The sequence below is a fragment of the Furipterus horrens genome, unplaced genomic scaffold (assembly GCF_987537825.1).
Source record: "Furipterus horrens unplaced genomic scaffold, mFurHor1.1.pri manual_scaffold_5, whole genome shotgun sequence".
Classification (NCBI taxonomy): Eukaryota; Metazoa; Chordata; class Mammalia; order Chiroptera; family Furipteridae; genus Furipterus; species Furipterus horrens.
The window spans coordinates 89,891,536-89,908,214 of record NW_028327175.1 but is presented as its reverse complement, the minus strand read 5'-3'; the positions used below and the strand labels follow the sequence as shown (position 1 = coordinate 89,908,214).

The window sequence follows — 16,679 nt, the reverse complement described above, 5'->3', positions numbered from 1 at the left end:
TGTAAATATAGCTATAAAAGGAGCGTATTAATAGCAAAAAAAGAATAATCAATGGTAAAAACTTAAATACAATTAAAATAAAAGTAGCTGAGATGTTTTATATCCTTTCATGGAAACAGAGATTAAAGACCATAAACAGGACAAAATCTGACAACTAGCAGGCGATTTTACGTTAAGACCATCAATGATTGGAATATCTCATTTCTCTGATGCTCACCAATAAGTGACAAGGCTACATTTTCATAAATAAAGATTGTAAAAGAGAGTCTGACATAGAAAAGAGAATAATGAAGTTGGGCTCCCATACTCGGTAAGTTTAGTTAACACCTCTAGATTTTACCCTTTTCTACCCAGTGAAGAGACCCTAGGCTAGGTTTGACCTGCTGACATGTTCTATTTGGCTTTTACCATGTTTTATAAATAGAAATTGTTTACTAATTTCATATGAAACATGGTCATCTGGTCTCACCTGGAAAATCATATCTGGCAAGAAAGAGTATGGCTGACAACAGCTGGCTGGTATTTCAGGAGCGCTCCCTTGTGACGTGGCTGAACCCCGCAGTTCGCCTCAGTCTGCAGTCTCCCTCATTGCTCACTCTGCCTGACTTGCTTTACTTGTTCTCCTCACCTGCGTTTGAGTTAGTTTAAAATCCCTAGCCTCGGTGATGTTGAAAGTCTTCTCTAGCTCTAATTTTCTTTCCTTAAACCCCACTTGTTAAAGTTTTACTGGAAGATGTTTTTTTCTTTAGTGAAACAAGGTCCATAGATAACTCCAAGAGTTTAATGTTGTGCAATGATGATAATCTTTGGTTATTATATGCAACCATTCTGAAGTCCACAAATAAGGAACTAATATACCCAGTGATGCTAGCTAGCCTAGGTAGGGGGTGGGAAATTCATGCCGGTAGATTCTCCTCCTCCTGCTACGGGTCTAGGACTTGGATGTGGAGGCATAAGCTCAAACTGACAACACCAGATCAGCAGAGCTTCAAAAATGAGCTTTCCAGAGGCATGGATATATACATTTCCACTTATAAATAAACTAGATTTCTTTTTCAGTTAGGTGACATGATTTATCTGCTGGATTATGCTGTGTTCAAGCTAGTGTTAATAAAATGAATTTGTATACTCTAAGCACATACTTTGGCCATTTGGGCAAAGAAGCTTATGGTCTGGTGAAGTGACCTGGGATTCAGACTTTATCATGAAATAGCCGTAGGTGGAAAACCAGTGTTTGGGTGAATGTTCCCACATTCCTGGAGTGGGCTGTGTGATGTTGGGTTTCAGAATGTGGGCTTGGGGGACAGCTGGCCTGGATTGGAAGGGTACCTTCATTATTTCCTTGCTGTGTTACTTTAGAAAGGTACTTAACCTTTTTAAGCTTCTGTAAAAATAGTAATGATCATATTATCTTCCTCAAAAGGCCATTGTGATGAAAGACATGATTTCCTTTCTAAATGTTACATTAGTTGTGTGTCTGCATGTGGCTTGTGGAAGATCTAATCTCAGAGGGAGAGAGAGTGTAACAATTTCGGCCCCCTCAACCATTTAGACATGAACTCCGCCCAAGACATTCCTAGCCTTTGCCACAGCTTTCGTTTTTATGTGTAAAAATGAAAAGAGACCAGGTGGTCAAAGATGAACAACTGCCGTTGGTTTTAATGCCCCCAGCAAGCAGCCTGAGCTATTCCAATCTAATTGATGGACTAGATCATATCTGAAGTCCTTTCCTCTGGCCACAGTCTCCTTTACTCTGTGGTTCCCAGTAAATATGGAAGAGCAGATTAATTTCTCCCCTAAAGTTGTGGGTTCTTCTCTGAGAGGAGACAGAGAGACAACTATGCTTCCCTTGATGGAAAACTACTAGTATCTGCAGCAGTTGGTGACTGGAGAGGGGGTTGTGCCTCCAGAAAGATTGGAAAGTTGATCCTGCAGTTTTAGTAAACATGGCAATATTAGACTTAAGGCAATCCTTCTTTTTTGAATTTGGTCTTTGTGATGTAAGGAAAAAGGAATTTGAAGACCCATGTACTTATTCTAGACCTGCTACTCATTTGGGCAACTCTTCTCGCTGCGCTCAATGGCATTTGATTAAATGTATAAAATTAGTTGAGATTGTTGATTTTAAACATTCTATTAGTGTAACTTTTCTGCCTATTGATATGTTTATTATTTAAACAGTGGTATGATGATAAACTGGTTTTCCAGGATGGGGGAGTTCTGGTTTGTAGTATTTGACAATTTCCAGACTGAAAATACTCCCGGCATGGCTGACTTTAAGTTACCAACATGATACCACTGAACATAACTTGGGAAAGGGATGCTGATAATTAGCTCCTTTAAGCCAATATGAGTCAACTTCCTCACATCACTGTAAACATTTAAACACCCAGCTTCAGTGTTTGATAAAGCATAGGGATTTGATCCCAGAGTTATCAGACTGAAATAACTGTGTTCTTTGATTTAAATAGCATTATTCTGAAAAATTACATCGTAGTTATTGTATAATGTGCCTTTGTTTGATTTTATACAAATTGGTGATTCTTTCCACAGAAATATTTATGAATATCATATGATTTTAATGTCCCCATGGGGATTTTCTTTGTATTTTTTTATTGTGGTAAAATATACACAGTTCAGTGGCATTAACTGCATTTCTAATGGTGTGCCATAAGATTTTTTAACATACACTTTTTTGTTTATAAAACAAAATGCATGAAGTGTAAAGAAGAAAATTACAAAATAATCTGTAATTTTCAGCCCCCGTAAATAATCACAATGAACATTTTAGCATTATCAAAATTATGTTTTATCCTAAAGCGTAGACAAAATAGTTTGATAATCCTGAAAATATATCCAACATTTACTAAATAGATTTTTATTATTTTCAAGGGGCCTTACCATTCAAAGTGAGGAACAAAGAAAAACAAAGAGACAAATTTTTCTGTTCTCTCTTTCCCTAGGGAAGCTCCAGGGAACAGAGTAGTTGAAAGAAAAGCAGAAAAGATGTATATGGAAAAATCATGAAACAAGTTTGACGAAGATTTGTTTGGGAGCAAACCTAACACTAGCCAAGATGTTTTTGAGATTAGTCTAGAAAGTAGGTGGTAGATGATGAAATTTAAAAACAAATAGGAAGCATCTGATAAAGATACTTTATGTTATAGATCTATCGTCTGAACACAGAGGATTTAGGTGACCTACTGAAGGTCACACAAATAATGCGTGGCAGAGCCAGGGCTGCCCTCCTGCCTCTCTCTTCCCTCCTGGCCTGGTAACCTGGCTCCTGTTCACACCATGCTGCTGTACAGAATTCCTCCGCCTGAAACTTGTGGGAGAATGCAAACATACCTGGGACTCCCAGCAACAGGCCACCTTTGTTTTATATTGTCTTGATATAGGACAAGTGAGGGACACAATCATGCCATCTATAATCTTTTATTTTCCACTGGTATTGAAGTAACAAATATATTTTTACTCTGAGGCATTAATTTTCATAGGCTCTCTTATGAATTAGAATATTTAAGACTTTCCCCGGTTCTCTGAATTTCAGGGATTTCCTCCCCATATTCTGCTATTGGATTCCAGGGCTAGGACATATTTCACTTAACAACACAGACTCTGTGTTTGAATTCTTACAATGCCGCTTGATAGCTTTAGTTCTCTAATCTGTAAAATGGGAAAAAATAATAGTATGTACCTAATAGGTTTATTGGGAAAGTTAATACTTGTAAAGATTTTGAATATTGCCTAGCACATAATAAGTACTCAGGAGGTGTTACCATCATTATTACCAACATTTATAATAAAATCATATGGCCTGATTTAAAATAACTGGTTTTTTGAAGGTTTTAAAAACAGCTTAAGATATTTACATAACATAAAATCTACTAGTTTAAACTGTTATAATTGAGTGGTTTTTAGTACATTTTTACAGTGTTGCATAGCCACTGTCATCTAATTTTAGAACATTTTTCTCTTTTTTTCACATTATTTCCCCTTTATTTATTTTTTTTGGGAAGAACATTTAAGTTACCTCCTAGCAAATTATTTTTAGATTTCATTTTTCAATTATAGTTTACATTTAGTATCATTTTGTATTAGTTTCAAGTGTACAGCTTAGTGGTTAGACAATTCATATACGTTACAAAGTTGTTGCCACAATTTTGCCAGTACTCACCTGGCACCATGCATAGTTATTACAATATTATTCACTATATTTCCTATGCTGTACGTTACATTCCTGGGACTATTTTGTGACTACCAATTTATAGTTAATTTTGGAGCATTTTCATCTCACTGAAAGAAACCTTTTATACCCATTAGGAGTTACTCTTCATCTCCCCTGGACCTCCCTTTTTCTGCCCTAGGCAACCACTAATCTACTTATGTGCTTTTTGTCACAGAGAAGGTACTTATTCTGGACATTTCACATAAGTAGAATTATACTACATGGGATCTTTTGTGACTAGCTTCTTTCACTTAGCACGCTTTCAGGTTTCATCAATGTTGTAGTATGCACCAGTACTTAATCCATTTTATGATCAAATAATATTCCATTGTATGGATATGCCACATTTTATTTATCCATTCTTCAGTTGATGGATATTTGGATTGTTTCCAATTTTGCATATTATGAATAATGCTGCTATGGAAATTTGTGTACAAGTTTTGTATGCACATATATTTCAATAATTTTGGTTATACACCTAGGAATAAAATTGCTGTCCTTAACTTTTTGAGGAATTGCCAAACTGTTTTCCAAAGTTACCACAACATTTTACATTCCAATCAGCAATGGGTGAGGGTTCCAATTTCTTCATATAATTGCCATCACATTTATTTTTCTTTTGCATTAAAGTGATTTTAGTGGATGGAATGGTATGTCATTATTATTTAATTTGAATTTTCCTAATACTTATTATATTGAGCATATTTTCTGTGCTTATTGACAATTTATATATCTTTTGGAGAAAAAGCTGTTCAAATCTGTTGCCCATTTTCAGACTGGGTTACTTGTCTTTTTACTATTGAGTTTTGTTCTTTATATATTTTGAATACAACTCCCTTATCAAATATATGCTTTCCAAATAATTTCTCCCATTCTGTGGGTTGTCTCTTTACTTTTTATAACTTTAATTTTATTGTTTACACTATTACAGCTGTCCCCATTTTTTCCCCCTTTGCCCACCTCCACCCAGCCCTTATCCCCACTTCCCTCAGGTCATCACTACACTGCTATCTGTGTCTGTGGGTCATGCATATATGTTCTTTGGCTGATCCCTTCACCTTCTTTCATCCAGTCACCGCCCCCCTCCTTCTCTCTTTACTTTTCTGATGGTATCTTTTGAAGCACAAAAATTTTAAATTTTGATAAAGTCCAATTTATTAATCTTCTCTTTTATCACATGTGCTAATGGTGGTGTACCTAAGAAATAATTGCCTATCCAAAGGTCATGAAGATTTACTTATTCTTATGTTTTCAAGAATTTTATAGTTTTAGCAGTTACATAAGCATAAAGTCTTTGATCCACTCTGAGTTAATTTTTGTGTGTGTTGTGAGGTAGGGGTCCAACGTCATTCTTTTGTGTGTTGTCCTGGCACTTCATTCTTTTGCCACTGTCCTGGGTGCTATTGCTGAAAAGAGTATTTGTTTCCCATTGAATTGTCTTATCCCCTTTGTTAAAAATGAATTGACCATAAATGTTAGGGTTTATTTCTGGCTAACTAATTATTTTAAACTATATAATTAGCAACTTAACTGATGAATTTATTCATCGCTGTTCTGTTTAAAGACATGTGTTTTTTTTTAAATAATTTAATACATGTCTACATAAGTCCAGGACCAAGATTTTTGGTGTTTTCCCTTTAATCTTCTTGATAATCCTGAAATCACATTTTTTAGGTGGTTGTTTATTTTACCTGTTTGTAATAATGGTAAAAACAAGGAAGACTAATAATGATGATTCTCTCAAAAATCTTCAGGCATTCAGAAGAGCATGAACTATCATCTCTTAAAGATAGGTGAAGAGAAACAGTTCATGCACTAATATGTTTTCATGTTCTTGCTGATTATATTCCTCCAATTTAGCAATCATCCTGCAATTTTTTTAAAACAGTGGAAAGCAATGAGGGCGGGCTGAATTCAGAAGAGGGCACTGAAACGGTGCTGTTCATGACAGTTTCGTCTTGAGGAGTTAGCTCATAGGATCTTTTTGGATGTGAGTCAGGTCAAAAGCATGTAATTTATGGAAGAGGAAAATGCACATGTCTAATAACTGAACAAAAAGTATTCTCTGCCAGTTACAGACATGCAGAAAATGACCCCACCATGTAGCAAGTTGGACGAGTTTTTGAAAGGTCATGTTTGTGCGCAATACTGGAAATGATTTCATAAAGGAATTATTCTCATTTTTGCAGCAGAAAAGGCTGAGAGGCACAGAGAGTTTAATGAATTTATGCCATGTTTCACAGCTTTGAGTGGTCAAACTGAGACTGAAACCCAGATATAGGAGCTTACCAACTCCTGCACAGCCATGGGGAGCATATAGCCCAGACAGGTCAGGTATTACTTTGAGATTTCTGGTAAACCTGAGTTTGAGTTCGATAGCTGCCCTCTGCACCTGTGTAAACTCTGTAGAGTAGGGTGGGGCTTGGTGATCAGGATGGCTGTCAGGGGAACTTCGGGGACGGAGACAGAGATCTTTCCTCTGAGAGACTGTGTTCCAGTGTTTCTTAGTGGATTTTCAGGGAGGAAGATAAAGAGTGGAAGGGAACTTCATTTAATCCTCCTAACAACTTCAGGGGATAGGTATATTTCTTATCATTTTGGAGATGAAAAAAATCAAAGTCAAGAGAAATTGTCTCTTTTCCTAGTCTACACATTCAGTGAAACAGCAGCAGAGATGGCATTCAAAGGCAGGCCTGCAGGATCCCAAGCCCTGTGTCTTCCCAGTGTTATCCACAGTCTCTCTCCAAAAGAAGCAAAGCAGATACTAGTCTCCTCAGCCCATTCACATTTTATATCATATTTTCTGTCCCCATCACGCCTCACACACAATAGTTGCCTTTCCAGTGTTCGCGCATGTATGCATGGTGACGCCTTCATATATCTTTCTGGAGGCTTTCTCTTTATTGCCCTGGGTCTGAGTTGAATTGAGTAACCTTCCCATAAAATTTTCTTTCCTTTGAAGATAGGATTCTTTGAGGGATACTTAAGCAATTGTAGTTGGAATCATAGTGGAACTTTTAAAAACTTAACTATCTCTACATGTATTTGGTCCTCTGCTAGTAGTTGCACAAAATTTAAACTAGAAAACAAAGCAAAAGTTAAAAAACCAAAAGCTTAATCCACAGTATCTGTTTATAAGGAAGTTAGAGGAATTTAACCTAAAACCAAACCTATCTTCCAAGATTAAAAGGAACTTAAAACCACAGCTTGTCTACACAGCAAGCGTGACAGTGCAAGTGTGTTATAATCCCATTTTTTCTGGACTGGGCAATCCTAAATTCTCCTGAGCAAATGGGGTCCTAGATTGCAACCATGCTTTTGAAGCCTTTGCTAGCATTGATCATTATCTCCCTCTGCTTGAGTTCTCTTCCTTCAGCTTGCATGACATGAAGAACCTCAAACTCTGCCAGTTCTTATATGCAATAAACCTATGAGCAGAAGGCAGTGTGTCAGGTTCCAGAGTACGTTAAAGCATGTGGGATCACTCTTGTTTTTTTTCAAACTCTTGATGATAAACAAGGAAAAATGCCCCCAATGGACAACCAAAGACCTCTTTCATGTAGAGACTTTCTGTTCATAAGAGACCAGAAAGACCTTTTATATAGCAAAGAGGCAGCACTCTAGTCCCAATTTTTTTTTTTAGGTCTGAGACCTGTCACTTACGATTTCAGGTCTTCATCTATTTTTGCTTTCTTCCCCTCGCGGCGCATGTTCTTCCAGGGCATCAATTGTGCTTGAAACATCTGCTGGGTATTACTCTTTTCTGGCAGGGCCTGCTGTCTTCTCCACATCTTCTAGAGGCCAGCTGCTCTTCCAGAAACTCTGGGGAGAACCAGGAAGCAGCTCTAAGTTGACTCATGATCTGGCCAATGACAGCCCTTTCAGCCAGTGGCCTGCTTCTCTTCTGAAGGTTTCTCTTTCTGAACCTGCTCAGAGGGACAGGATCAACCACACCTGAAACCCACATCTATTGGTCAGCAAATGACCACAAAGACATTTTATGTGCCTCCTGAGATAATATTACCTTCTCGCCTTGAGAGCTTTCTCTTAGCTTGATGCTGGTACAGGATCACTTACTGACCCCCTACTTATGATGACCTATGTCTTACTCCAATCCTGATGTCCTTGTCACTTTAGAAGGCAGTAAGTATATGCTACCTCAAAGGTTCCCCTCAGCTTTCCCTAAATGGTCTTTAGTTACTTCTTTAAATTCATGACTATACAATTATTTAAATTAAACATAACTAACACAACAACTTTGATATTCATTGTCAAATGATATTATCAATATTTGATCATCCATGTCTCATCTGTGCTTGCTAAAATCAGAATACGCTATTTTTAAACATGTAATATAATTTATTCATCATAGTTCTTTCCTCACTCTGGGGGCTCAGTAAATATTTACTGATGATAAACTGGTGAATTCACAGCAAAGTTGATCTTTTTTATTCTTCCTTTTTTATAGCTCTTTCACCATGTCATTCACGCAAACACTAAAGTTGTTCATTAATTCGTCGTCGGCAGCCGTCCGTCTCGAGAGACTATGGTGTAGCTTCTTAAGAGTCTATCTGCACTGCCGAGAATGGCTGTGCAGTCCGACTCGGGAGTGACACGGTATCTGTCTCCTCCCGTGTTGAATCGACATCTTGCAATGAAGCTACAGAGCCTGGGCAGGGTGATATGGAGGGTCTGCTGTTGCCCATGCAGCAGACCCCCCCTCTCTTCGCAGCTGAAGGGTCCAAGGGAAAGACGGAGTCAATACAGCTTGGCTTCAGGTGCGCCGCAGGAGTTGCCGGTGTTGACTACAACGTCAAACCGCCTTAGGGACTCCGGCTCCGGATTTTCTGTCGGGGTTTACTCCCTTAGCCTTTCCCCTGAAGAGGTATGCCGCAAGGCAGCGGAGGTTTTTTGGAGTCAGAGTTTTCCTTCTCTGATGTGCCCTGACTGGAAGATCGAACCAGCGACACTTAGCTCGCAGGCCGACGCTCAATCCACTGAGCCAAACCAGCCAGGGGCTGGTTTTATTAATTAGAAGAATAATAAAATGACATTAAAGTTATTTTCTTACCCTGTATCAAACAAAAATCTAATTGGCTGACCTCAAATGATTACATGTTTTTAAGTATCTAATTAATTTTAATCCAAGACCATTGTAAAACCAAATGTATGTGAGGAGATGATTTACTTGGATAGGAAATACTAGGATGAATATTTACAAATGAGAAGGATGAGTACAATTTGCTTGAGGTGAAAACTAGGTAATAGAACATGAGATTTCCATGCATGAGATTATTAAGAATGCACATAACTTTCCCTTTCTTCCTCTTAAAATCAAAGTTTGCCCTCCTCTTCTGTGTTAGATTGAAGGCATCAATGCTCTCAGTTAATTTAATGGCCTCTATGTATCCGTCCCCTTTGCCTGATGACTTTGGAGTCTTTGCCCACTCTAACTTGGGTTGGCCTTATCACTTGCTTTGGCCAGCACAATGTGGCAAAAGTAATGTAACAGTTCTGAGTCTGGACCTCAGGAAACCCTGAATGTGTCTGCTTCCTCTCTGGCTTCTCCGTTGTTATCATGACAGCATACCTGAATTAGGGGCATGCTGCGTGCAAGACCACGTGGAGCAGAGTTGAATCATTTCATCGATCAGAGACCACTCAGCTCCCAGTTGACCTGCCATCTGACCACAGACACATGGCTAATTGGTCTAGTTCAGTGGAACTACCTGCCAACCTGTAGACTCATGAAAAATAATAAACAATTATTTTACAGTCCTATGTTTTGAGATGGTTTGTTATGCAGCAAAAGCTAACTGCTTCAGATTCTATATTCATATTACTATACATTCATTTGACTAATAGGGTAAGAAGGTAATAGCTCCTCCCAGGGGAAATTACATTTGAACTGTTGTCAACTGCTTGAGCTAAATGACTGGAACCTTGAGAATGTGTTCAGTTTCAGTAAGTGATCAGGGGGAATTTAGGGAGCACAGTGGAATCTTCCTGGCATAATAGCCTAATATGTTTAAGAGGGCTGTTATCATAAGAAATAAGGAAGAGTAGCAGCAGGGTTGGGTAGATGACATTGACTAAAGTTCTCAAAGTTATATTTGGTAGAACTACCAACTATTGCCACTGCATCTCCACATTCCCTTCTTCCAGAGTCCCCTTCAGTCTTCCCTCTCCCCTTCTTAGCCTCCCCATGCAAAGCTTATAGCAGTACTCACCACTCACTCTTCTCGGGTCTGTGTGGAAGTCCTTCTTCTTCTCACCTCTCTATCGACTGCACTGAAGAGAGAGCGTACCCTCAGTGGAAGACAAAGTTGGCTTCCAGTCCTGCCTCACGCCTAATGTGTTAGACTCCAATGTGCCGAGGCTTTAATGTCCGTGAACTCCAGATTTCTTCTCTGCAAACTGGTGATGAGAAAAGGCCCTCAGCGAAGCTCTGTTCTTTCTTTCCATTTTTACCTTACAGTTGAGGAAAGAAATTAGGAAAAATCAGAAGCTATTGCTTTTAAGAAAGTTAGCCCAACATTCTTCTGATCGCTGGTAAAAATACTTTCTGCTGGTTTTAAAAACTTAACAGTTATGGGTCACAGCTTCAGTAAATATTAACCCTCATTTTTACTGCCCTTATTATTAACAGCCGGAGAAATGAAAGTTCAGAGGTTTTGCATGATGTGAACAGATCCAAAGTCACACGTGTGACTGGAGACAAAGTCATAAATACAGTAACAGTTTAATGATCTAATTTGTGCCTAATTTCTTAATAAACCTACTTCCCACTCCATATTATGAATATGTAACATAGCCATTAGTTGGGCAACTCTTCATGAACCACATGGGTATTACTTCAGACAAATACAGGGACCTGAGGCCTTCTCTGACATCTGATCCACCTGGAAGCCTGCTAGGGACAGCTTGTAAACTCAGGCTGTGTCCCCTGTACCATCAGGAACCCAGATGATCTTTCAAAAAAAAAAAAAAAAAATTTAGGCCATAGTACTTTCCTCCTGGAAATACGATGATTTCTCATTTCACAAAAAATACAATTTAAATTGTGATCTATGGCCCTGACCAAGTCTTCGCTCACGTTGCCTACCTTGTTTGGCTGATGCTTCCCTGCGTTGGCTTTCTTCCTGATCTGCAACATACCAGGCTTGCTCCTACCCCTAGATCTCTGCATTTACACTACCTTCTGCCTAGATGGCTGGCACTCCAGCTCTTCTTCTCCGTTTACTCTCAGCTCAAATGTCACCTCCTCAGGGATGCCTTCCCTGACCACCGTGTTGAAAACAATTTCACCTTGTACAGAAACTATCACATCTCTATGCTCTATTTTTTATTTTTTGTTCTTTCTTCTTCCCCTCCTCTTCCCCCTTCTTCTTTAGAGACATACAGTTTACTTGGTAACAAGGAGTAGAACAGGAATTCCTAATTCCTTTTCTCTCTTCTGGTGATTAAACTGTGATAGTCAAATGGATAGCAACAAACATACAAGAATACCCTTGCAGTCTTTGGTCGTTTCCAGAAATGCCAAGTTGCCTGAATTATGTGACTTGCAATTATTATTTTTTAGACAGAAGTCCCAGCTGTTACTCTGTCCAATGTATCAGCAATTGCTACATTTTCCTTTTTGTCTTTGGGTTTCACGGCAGGAAACAGAAGCACCTCCTTGATTTTATTGGAGTCTGTGAGCAACACAGTGATTCAGTCAATGCTTGTGCCCCAGTCACCTGTGGGGGGCAGCCCATAGTCCAGGTGGTGTAGAAGTTTTGTCTGTAAACAGGGCTTCATCGTTCCCAACACCCTTGGCCTTGGCCTATCCTTCTAAAAGCTGCTCCGCCTCATGGAGTCATTCAGTTTGGTGTAGGCATTGCATATTTCCTTCATGACAAAAAGCCCAAAGGGCTCAGTCAGACCCCCTTTAGAGTGGTACCATTTGGCAAAGAGCTCATTGTATTTGGGTGATCACAGATAGATGTAGGATTGCTGCATGCCACTTCCATGCATGCCTGTGGTCCCAGGTGGAGGGCATTCAACAGCTTTTGCCATACAGATATCAAGAATTTTGCGAGTTTCTTCAGTTTAGAAGTTAGTGTCTGCAGCTTCACCTCCAGGGCTTTCTCCAGCTCTTCTACATGCTGATTTTCTGGAAGGGTTGGGTGAGTCAGTCTCATGGACTTGGCCCTTGGGGCCATCTAGATAGTAAGTGACCTCACACCTGCCTGTAATGTGCTTCACCATCCCTGAAATCATCTACTTCTCGATTTCCATGAGATGGTGATAGTCTGTGTAGGCCACATAGAACTTATAGGTGGTGAACTCAGGATGGTGAGTCAAATCAGTTTCTTCATTCTGGAACTGGTGTTCAATGTCATAAGCTTGGTCAATGCCACCAAACACCAGCTCCCCGGAGTTGGTGTTCATCATGGGAGTTTCAGTCTCTAGGATTCCCAGCTCATCCAAGAAACTGCTTATAAATGCAATGATTTTAGAGTGCATGATAAATTCCTGCCTCACAAAGTCATTCGGGATCAAGTCCAAGTATCTGACAATATCGTGTTTCCTTGCTTTTGAGGCCAGAGTGAAAACGAGGTAACATATGCAAGCAAGGAGACAGCAGTGTGACCTCAAAGGGAATGATGCTCAGCTCACCCTTCCTGGTTTTTCCAGTCTTCCCCGGAACCCAGTTATGTCTCCCTGATGCAGTTTGTTACTGACATGAATAAATTCAATTTTTGATTTATAATTCCTGGAATTGACCATGACTTGCAAGTTGACCCCTTCTCTTTGAAGGTCACAGACGATGAGCTCTCCCCTAGAAGCTCTTTGGCATGGGTCCTACCTGCCACCTTTAAGGTGTGTCCCTCAGGTGGTCCCCAGGCTGCAGCTGACTATATTCCTGGATGAAGTGAGAGAGCAAGATGTCTAAATGGAAGCTGTCTGGGTGCTGGTCTTCCTAACCTGTAGTTGGTGGACTGCCTGGCTGCGGGTCTCATAGTGTTGGTTTGGGTCCAGGTTCTCCTCATTGGCACCCACACCATCGTCTGGCGTAGTTGTGGCAGCAGCATTGGCCTGGCTTAGTCATTTCTCATGGAGCTCCTTCTGCTTTGCATCCTTCTCGGCTACTTTCTTCTCAATTTTCAGGCGCCTTTTTCGCTCATTTTTGCTCAGTTTCTGCTCACCACTGCCTGCATTCACCTCAGGCCCCTGCACCACAGCCCTCTGTCTGGAGGGCTTGATCTGAGAGGTCTCTGCTTTATTTTAAAAAGGAGTTGTCACTGTGTCATTATTTTGTTAACTTTTTTGTTTCCTTTTTTCTCCCCATATGCAGGTGCATGAAAGATTCTTTGTTTGTTTTGTTCAACACTGTATCCCCATGCTAGCATGTAACAGTATCTGCTACCTACAGTTACTCAAGAGATATTTGTAAGATTAATAGAAAAAATGTGTTATTTGTCTTGCTCAGCTTTACAGCAATTTCTGTTCAATGCACATTTAAAAAAAAGTAATACAATGTATGTGAGGTTGCATACAAAACAGATTTCAAACAAATGCACTGTTCAGAAAAGTTCTGAAGTGAGATTATCACCCACACATGTTTTTTAATGTGAAAAAAAATATATGAGAAAGAAGAAAGCATAAAATTGTTAAAGAAGTTGTCAGATGCTTTTGCACTGAAGCAGTGGGAGTTTGGAAAAGAAAGAACTGAGGATTCTGGTATATCTCTAAACTCATGGAGTTTTGGAAAAGGGCCTGGATCAAAAGTACCAATGATTACATATGACTTCCAGGAACTTGTCACCTCCTTCTCTCTTATCTGACATTCATTGCTGACGAAGCACTACTTCCAGTGGATATCCTACTTTCCAACATTTGCAGCCAGGAAGGAAGGTGCTCAGGGAAGGAGGGTGCTGATACACTGCCCTGGGTCCCACCAAACAAGCCTGTCTGTCGTAAATAAATTCAAGGAGACACTGCCAGACTCATACTGAGTGACATATTTATTTTGGTGTGATATAAGCCTTTTCAAAAAGTCTGGGTAGATGTGGAGGAGAGAGAAAAAAGGAAATGAGTGAGTATACTGTATACTGAAAGGGAAATGCCATGTTTACCAGAAAGTTCCATCTTTTATAACCTGGCACCACCTAGTGGTTCATGAGTCTTGTTTTAGAGACTATTTTCCTGTTTCCCTGGTTTGCCTCCAAATCACTTAGTAACCTTGTACAAACACCCTACTCTTATACATCCTGATTCCATAGGTTTTATTTGGGGCCTGGACATCAGAGTTTTAAAAACAAGTTTCCCAGGTGATTCTGCTTTAGCTGTTGGTTTTAAAGCTCAGAGCTGTCTTTGGAAATAAGCCTCTTGTTTATATGACTTCCCCTCTCCTCTCCTTTCACCTTTGTGAAAAGTATTTACACAGGATATTTTACACTTAAAATCAAAGTGAATTTTGACTATCAGTACTTAGAAATTTTCTGAGGATCTTGTGACATTCAAATCAAATCAGCGACAAGAACGTTTGTGTGTGGGGGACGGGGCAGGGTGGCCCCAAATCAGTGTTGTAAGTCATTGCTCTAATCAGCCAATATCCAACTAAAAATGACAGATGTTATCTGTAATCTAATTTCAAAGGTCCTCTTCAGTTGTCCATCATCCTCTAGCCTATTGACTTTAATAATTAAAACATAACTTTTTATTTTGAAGACTTACAAGAGTCATTTCAAATTTACAAAATAGTTGCAAACATACCAAGAATTTTCAAGTATCTTTCATCCAGTTTACCCAAGTGATAAAGCCTCACGTGACCACAGTACAATTACCAAAATCAGAAAACTAACATTGAAACAGTACAATTACCTGATACACAGACTTTATTTTAATTTTCCAGTTGTTCCACGAATGCTCTTTTCCTGGTCTGCAACCCAATCCAGAATTTTGTATTCGATTATCCTGTCTTGTTCTTTTTTTTTAAAAGTATATATTTATTGATTATATTGTTACAGTAGTTCCAATTTTTTTCCCCTTTGCTCCCCTCTGTCCAGTACCCCCTTCCCTCTGGCAATCCCACCCCCCTTAGTTGATGTCCATGGATCATGCATATAAGTTCTTTGGCTTCACCCTTTCCTATATTATTCTTAACATCTCCCTGTCTATTTTGTACCAATCGATTATGCTTCTTAGTCCCTGCACCATTTCCCCATTTGTTTTTATTTTTTAGATTCAGTTGTTGATAGTTGTGAGTTTGTTGTCATTTTAGTATTCACAGTTTTGATCTTCTTTTTCTTAAGTCCCTTTGACATTTCATATAATAATGGCTTGGTGATGATGAACTCCTTTAGCTTCACCTTGTCTGGAAAACACTTCATCTGCCCTTCCATTCCAAATGATAGCCTTGCTGAATAGAGTAATCTTGGTTGTAGGTTGCTTTTCATCACATTGAATACTGCTTGCCAGTCGCTTCCTGCCTGCAAAGTGTCCTCTGAGAAATCAGCTGATAGTCCTATAAACACCCTGCTGTAGGCAACTCTCCACCTCTCTCTTGCTGCCCCACCTCTGTCTTTATCTTTTACCTTTGGCATCTCAGTCATGATGCATCCTGGTGTGGTCCTCTCTGGGTCCAGCTCACCTGGGACGCTCCGTGCTTCCCAGACCTGTATGTCCATCTCCTTCACAAAATTTGGGATGTTTTCCTCATTTTTTTCAACTCTTGCTTCCTCATTCTGTACTGGTTGACTTTTTTTCTTCCTTATGTTCCAAGTCATTGATTTGATCCCTGGTTTCCTTCCCTTCACCATTGGTTTTCTGTGGATTTTCCTTCGTTTCACTTAGCATAGCCTTCACTTCTTCTTTTATGCGTTTGCCGTACTCAAGCATATCTGTCAAGCCTGTGAGCATCTTTATCACAAGTGTTTTGAATTCTGCATCTGTTAGGTTGTCTATCTTCTCATCTGTTAGGTTGGCTATCTCCTCATCGCTTAGTTCTTCCACTGGAACCTTGATCCATTCCCCTTTGGGGCTATACTTCTCTGTCTTCTCATTCTGACAGGCTCCTGTGTTTGTTTGCCTTCGTGTCTCAGGTAGAGCTGATGCTCCTATTATGTTGTAAGGGGTGGAGCCTTAGGGATTCGTCAGTATAGGGCGACCTATTTCACCACGTTGAGGCACTACACATCAGGGAGGGGGCCCGAGAGGGAACAATGCTGCCTGCCCAGCACTTGTGTCTTTTCCAGGCATCTCTCCCACTTCTGCACTGGACTGGTGCCCCTCCAGCTGATGCCCTGGCAGTCGTTCCTAGAGTGGATGGGTCTGTGGACGCTCTAGGACCATGGGGGCTCTTTAAATAAGCAGACTCTACTGAGACTGGCAGTTTCTGCCTCCACCCCAGCCCCAGCTGGTCTGCATAGTCAGAAGCAATGAGGCTTGATTTTCCCTGGTG

The 16,679-nt window shown here is 39.9% G+C and overlaps 1 protein-coding gene and 1 pseudogene across 5 annotated transcripts in view; both read right to left on the bottom strand.

The window, feature by feature from the left end:
* The window catches only part of GRAMD2B (GRAM domain containing 2B), a 117,148-nt gene extending 106,378 nt beyond the window's left edge, over positions 1-10,770 (bottom strand). For 2 of the 5 annotated variants that reach the window (XM_090276637.1, XM_090276642.1), the window contains exons 1-2: positions 10,462-10,768; positions 7,895-8,053 (exon numbers count right to left, since the gene is read on the bottom strand). In XM_090276637.1, coding sequence (XP_090132763.1) covers positions 7,895-8,022 — 128 coding nt within the window. In that variant the 5' untranslated portion in view covers positions 8,023-8,053; positions 10,462-10,768. Of the gene's footprint in view, positions 1-7,894; positions 8,054-10,461 lie in introns of all 5 variants that reach the window. The other 3 variants (XM_090276639.1, XM_090276643.1, XM_090276641.1) reach the window with 3 other exon arrangements.
* A 1,039-nt stretch (positions 10,771-11,809) lies between these two features.
* LOC150008917 (lysine--tRNA ligase pseudogene) lies at positions 11,810-13,003 on the bottom strand (annotated as a pseudogene).
* Positions 13,004-16,679: the final 3,676 nt, after the last annotated feature.